General features: G+C 42.9%; 1 protein-coding gene across 3 annotated transcripts in view; it reads right to left on the reverse strand.

Moving 5' to 3' along the window:
- garnl3 (GTPase activating Rap/RanGAP domain like 3) overlaps window positions 1-6,860 on the reverse strand; it is a 138,854-nt gene that overhangs the window by 104,218 nt on the left and 27,776 nt on the right. Inside the window, exon 1 of one of the 3 annotated variants that reach the window (XM_080419799.1) lies at window positions 823-977. The exons of the other annotated variants lie outside the window; for them this stretch is intronic. Coding sequence (XP_080275925.1) covers window positions 823-872 — 50 coding nt within the window. The 5' untranslated portion in view covers window positions 873-977. Of the gene's footprint in view, window positions 1-822; window positions 978-6,860 lie in introns of those variants that run through there. 3 annotated transcript variants of the gene reach the window in all.

Consider the following 6,860-nt stretch of genomic DNA (forward strand, 5'->3'; position numbering starts at 1 on the left):
TGGTATGGAATCTACTGTATAGGGCTACAGTAGTGATGTCATGCTCCCATCCCATCATCAGTGTGTTTTGACGCATGGAGGACAGACTGGAGTTCTTCAGCTCTATCCTCCTGGTGGACTAAAAGGCACTTCATGAATAATTCACGTTTTTCCGTGTTCAATTCGTATGGGCAGCAACCAATGTCGTCCGGAAAAAATTAAAAATAATAACCCAACTCAATCAATAATAATACACGAATATATTTCACTAGCGGTAAAAAACTAATACCTTCAGATTTCTCAACAATATTGTCAAATAACCCGAAGCAGCGAAGCATGGCGTTGCATTGTAAAGCATGCAGTCAGTCAGGACAGTGTATCTATTTACAGTAAAGTCCACTCTAGGATGACGACTTGTGGATTCATATCAGCAACAAAGTGTAGCCTCGTATACGACGACGAGGCTACTTTGTTGCCGATATGAATCCACAAACAGTAAACGCAATAGATACATAATGTAACCATTTGAACAGGAACATCATATTATTCCACTGGCAACTAATTTACGCGCAACATTCAGGCTGACGCGAAAAAAAAACACGTAATACAATTGCAAACTAAAGATGCACGTTGCGATCGCAACGTGCATCTTTAGTTTGCGATTGTATTACGTTTCTTTCGTTGTAGATTGTTCAACGCTACGTAAAACAACATTAAGCTGTGTTTACTGCTGCAAACACAGCTGCTCTGCACAAACACAACGATGTTAAACTCAACACACACATGTAGACGCGCTGACATGAGAGAGTATTTGTATTACGTAATGAATGAGTATTTGTTTACCGTTGGTTGAAAGTTAGCAGTTTGTTATTCGCTGGATCCACGCTGTTCATGTCCTCCACACACAGTCAGGTATAGGATAAGGTCTATGTTACCTCTGGTCTCTTTGTGAACACACAATAAAGCATCAGTGCATGATGTGATGCTCAGCTCTATGCTGTCTGTCTGTCTGTCTGTCTGTCTGTCTGATGGATCTTCTGCAGCTACAGCATGAAGGCTGCTTTTCCTATTGATAACACTATGGTGTTGACTCTCTCTCTCTCTCTCTCTCTGTCTCTGTGTGTCAGTCACTCTCTCTCTCTCTCTCTCTCTCTCTCTCTCTCTGTCTGTCTGTCTGTCTGTCTGTCTGTCTGTCTGTATGGCTCTTTCTCTTTCTGTGGGTGTGTGTGTGTGTGTGTGTGTGTGTGTGTGTGTGTGTGTGTGCGTGCGTTCGTGCGTGTGTGTGTGTGTGTCTTTCTCTTTATGTCTGTCTCTCTCTCTCTCTCTCTCTCTCTCTCTCTCTCTCTCTCTCTCTCTCTCTCTCTCTCTCTCTCTCTCTCTCTCTGTGTGCATGTGAGGTAGCTACGTATTTTGCGTGTGCATGGTGTGTAGTACCATGCACGGAGCCTCTGCCCTACCCCCTTCCTTCTCTCTCTCTCTCTCTCTCTCTCTCTCTCTCTCTCTCTCTCTCTCTCTCTCTCTCTCTCTCTTTCTCTCTCTCTCTCTCTCCTCAGTTATATTTTCTTGCTCATGTCTTTGCATAGCCAGCCAGGACCATGTCTTTCAAGCTATTAGAGAACATGGTTCTCTTGTCTGAGCTAAGCATGACGACATATAACACAACTCTCTTATTCTTTGTATGTGTGTGTGTGTGTGTGTGTGTGTGTGTGTGTGTGTGTGTGTGTGTGTGTGTGTGTGTGTGTGTGTGTGTGTGTGTGTGTGTGTGTGTGCGCGTGTGTGTGTGTAAACAGGAACTCGAGTGTCATAACTATAAGCATCATCTTGCACTGGACTAGAACTTGAGAGTGAGGGATGGCCTGACCACACCCATGGCTTGTCAAACAGAAAAGCGCTCACACACAGCTGTGGGTACTATACAGTGGTGGAAGAAGTACTCAGATATTTTACTTAAGTAAAAGTAGCAATACCACAATGTAGAAATACTCTGTTACAAGTTTACCTGTGTTCAAAATGTTACTTGAGTAAAAGTACAAAAGTATTGGCATGAAAATATACTTTTAAAGTACCAAAAGTAAAAGTACAAAAATGTTTGAAAATAGCAGATCTACAAGCTTACAACGCGTTGCATCGCGACTCGTTGTGAGCTTGTAGATCGGCTATTTTCAAATAGCCTAAGTATAAAACAGGGCTAAAGTGGTTAATGTTTCATAATATAATAATTTATATCTGCAAAGTGACTAGTAACTAAAGTCTTCAAATAATTGCAGTGGAGTAAGAGTACAATATTTGCCTCTGAGATGAAGTGGAGTAGAAGTAAAAGTACTGAAAATTGGAAATACTCAAGTAAAGTAAAAAAAAATACCACAAAATTGTACTTAAGTACAGTACTTGAGTAAATCTACTTAGTTACTTTCCACCACTGGTACTATCTGAGTGCATGGCACACACGCACTCACACATGCAAAGTGTCGATATTTCGATATATTTTTTTTTAAATCTTCAAAAATAGCAGATATACAGCGAGCTTGTAGATCTGCTGTTTGTGAATCGCCAACACATAAATGGATAAAGTGGTTAAAATGATTGTGACGCTGTGTTAACTGTATTTGTCTGGCCAATAATCCCACACAATAGCCATGCCGTGGAGATGTAATCACCCATAACATCATCTTTTGCATGCTCCCTCCCTGTTTCCATGATATCTCTCTATCTCTTCCATATCTGCCTCTTTTTTCTTTCTTTTTTTTACAGTGTAGCTACTAGGAGGTGAGCAATCTAAAGGGCCATTCACACTATAACTATAACTATATAAATATAGTCTTAAAAATCGTTCTAAGTCAAGTGGATGGCTTGTGATGTTCACACCAACTACCCCCCAAGGACCCCCAGTGGTCCTTGAGGGGGCAAAATGAGGAACAAAAATTAGCTAAAATCAAAGATCTACAAGCTCACAACATGTCGCGTCACGACCTGCTGTGAGCTTGTAGATCGGCTATTGTCATGCGACACCAGCTATAAGTATCAGATAGGGCTTAAAGTGGCTAAATACACTCGTTATAACTCTATATTATCCAACATTTATAATGACACCTTTTGCTCTACACACGTCCAAACTCTCAGAATAGTAGAAATGGAGGAGGCAGAAGAACAATAGGCATGAATAACAGACCTGTCATGGGAGACCAAAAACAAACAAAAGTTTTTTTAAATATATAATTACTGAGAGGAAGAGACATCCAGAAAATAGGAAACTATGTTTTGACATCAATGGAAAAAAGCAGAAACACATCTGACAGCGATTTAAACATTTCTCAGTCATAACAAGGATAGTATATAGATTCTAAGTCGGACAGGAGGACTTTTTCATAAACACACACACGGGCACAAACAAAACACATGCATACAAACACCCCCAGACACACACACACGCACACGCACACGCACACGCACACTACACCACCCAAAACAACACGAAAAACACACGGGATAGCCGGTGAAATGTGACCCAAGGTAAATCTGATACCTACACAATAGCGACCCATAGCCTCTAGCCTCTGGCTGAATTAGCGTGCACACACACACACACACACACACACACACACACACACACACACACACACACACACACACACACGTACACACGTACTCACACGCGCGCGCGCGCACACACACACACACACACACACACACACACACACACACACACACACACACACACACACACACACACACACACAGAGAGAGAGAGAGAGAGAGAGAGAGACACACACAGACACGACATCACAAAGAGTGCTGGAATGTTCAGCTCAGGCTACACAGCACTCAGTTGCTCATTCATTTTTAATGAATAGAACCCCCCCCCCTACAATATACTTCAACATAGTAAAACACATATGGTGCTACCAACCGTGGAAAGAAATGCACATTTGTTTGATATTTAATGTGTTTCAGTGAATGTGGTTACCATTAAAACCACATGAACCCTAAGAATCCCTATGCTGGGCCTGGGTGAGCATTCGGCGAAAATAGCCGATCTACAAGCTCACGACGCATCCCGTGCTGTGAGCTTGTGCAGTGGGAAATACTATCAGACCCGGTATAGGTCCCTGGGGGACCCCGGGCCAACTAACTACATGGGATATGGGTGGTTAAAAAAGAAGTCTCAAACTTGTAATGTAAGGGTGATGACCTGGTGCCCAGGAGGCTAGAAAACATCTTCAAAAAGGACCCAGAAATGGAACGATGACACCTTGGTTGTTGTGACGAGATCGAGTTACAAACAAAGCTAACTTGAGATGGTGTGAGAGAGCCAACCCCTAATGAGAGGTCTATGGGTGGGCACGCACGCACGCACGCACGCACGCACGCACGCATGCACGCACGCACGCACGCACGCACGCATATAATCAGAAAACTGGCCCCTGTAAAAGTCATAACCTAGTCCCCCCCCCCCCAAAAAAATGTTTTACTGTACATATTTTTTGTTTTTCTTACCTTTAAACTGTTCATATGATGTTCTGCATAGTAGTGTTTATCTGTCATTTAATGTCTCCATGAATTGAGTACGTGAGGACTCCATTTGAAACATTTTTCTGGGCTTTTTCAATCCTATTTAGTTGACCTTGTATTGTGAACTGTATTGTGAACAGTATTCAATCAATCAATCAATCAATCAATCAAAGTGTTCCTTTGGTAATAGAACTGCTGTTTTCTCTCCAGGTCGTCTTCCAAAACCAGCCCACCAGCGGCGTAATCCTCCAGTCATCTCGATCCTCCATACATCTGGCTGGCAGTACTTTCCGCCCCCGCATCTTTCTTTAGCACATCCACCTAAGTAGGTGTGGGATGTGATGGATGCCTGTGTGTGTGTGTGTTGGTTCCCACAGCACTAAGTTTGTTGGCTGGGAGCTGCTGAGGTCTAAAAAGGCCAGTGACTGGCCACAGCCTCGTTCCGCTCTCCTGTGGCTGAACGTTACCGACAATGCTTGTTGTTGGTAACGTGCTAGTTGTGGTTGATGTTTACAGTGTTGATTTTGACAGCAAATTGTGTCATAGTCATAGTCTTTTGAATAAAATATTTTAGTCATCTGAAATGTTTGAGTTTTTGTCTAGGTTTAGTCGACTAAATATCATAAGATTATAGTCGACTAAATGTAGAGTTGATTTAGTCGACTAAAATGTATTTTGGCGGTAATGGCTGATTTTACGCTGAAAATAGCCAATCTACTAGCTCACAACGCGTCGCTCCCGTTTTTTGGGGGGGGGGGGTTAAAAAGCGCTTTAAAGCTCTAGGCTATATTCCGATAGGGGTCTCCCCGTTATCTCCAGCTCTTTAGTAAACAGAACATTGGAATATAGAGCTACGTAACACTTCTTTTAACAAAACACATTATAATCACTTACAGCACATTTAAAAGACCAGGATATTTACGTAGGTGTAGCGCTATAATCAATATGTTCACAATCTATGTGTCCATGTGGGTGGGCTTCATAGCACATTGATATGCATGTGTGTGCGTGTGTGTGCATGCACGTATACAATGAACAGCACAAGCCTTTGAAGTTACATGCTGAGGATCAATAGAGTGTAATCGATAGATCAATAATGTTCTAATCCCCTGAAGCTATGAAGCCTTCTCTCTCTAGACAGCTGCCACTTAAACCCACTAAGCCATGGCTGACCACACACCCCTTTCCCACACACACACGCACACACACACACACACACACACACACACACACACACACACACACACACACACACACACACACACATACACACACAAGCACACACACACACACACACACACACACACACACACACACACACACACACACACACACACACACACACACACACACACACACACACACACACAATGCACAGGGCCTCTGTTACCGCTCGCGCGTGTATGTGTGTTTGCGTGTGTGTTTGCGTGTGTGTTTGCGTGTGTGTGTGTGTGTGTGTGTGTGTGTGTGTGTGTGTGTGTGTGTGTGTGTGTGTGTGTGTGTGTGTGTGTGTGTGTGTGTGTGTGTGTGTGTGTGTGTGTGTGTGTGTGTGTGTGTGTGTGTGTGTGTGCGCGCGCGCGTGCATGCACACACAACCATGCATTGAGTTGCAACTTTCAAAAGCTGCAACTTTCTGTTTCTCCTGGATTTCTCCTGGACTTGGTATCAAACTCCCAAAATGACTAGGACTAGAGAGTCACTTGTAACGTTGCCAAATAAATAAGAAGCTGTGAAGAACACACTGCTCTACTTCACCATTCTGAGGTTCCATGGCTTTCACACAGAACAGTGTTGTCTGGCACGTTGTCTGGCATGAAGTTACTGTATGTGTCTAGTCCAAAACTGCACAGAGCTGACTGACAATTTCAATGACGATGTCTGGGTTGTGAGTATAATTTTAAAGTTCTATGCAAGGCCACAATGCACGCGCCATTCACGTTTCTGTATGACAGTCACAGAATGCTAAGCATTCTAAAAAATAAGAATATACAGTATGGGGTCCCTCTTCATCTTTCTCTATCAGCTAAGGGGTCCTTGGCCTGAAAAACGTTGACGACCCCTGATCTACATAAAAGCAGAAATACGTCATCCAGGCGCGCAAACCTATCCAGGCATATATCCACCACTTTTTGGAGTTCTTATTTCAACTCAAAACAAAACACGGTAATGGCGGCAGCAGGAGAAGAACGAGCTGAGTCTGATCAGCAGCTGAATCAGCCTGACAAACCTCCAAGAACACCCCATGGCCTTCTCTGAAGTCCATGTTATGAAAAACGCACACGCAGACATAAAAAAACATACATTTTCAAATGCTTACTGTGTTAACCGAAGACAAACTACATCATTACAAGGTTCTATAAATTCATTGTGAA

This window comes from Gymnoscopelus braueri (assembly GCF_963280865.1).
Source record: "Gymnoscopelus braueri genome assembly, chromosome: 22".
Lineage (NCBI taxonomy): Eukaryota > Metazoa > Chordata > Actinopteri > Myctophiformes > Myctophidae > Gymnoscopelus > Gymnoscopelus braueri.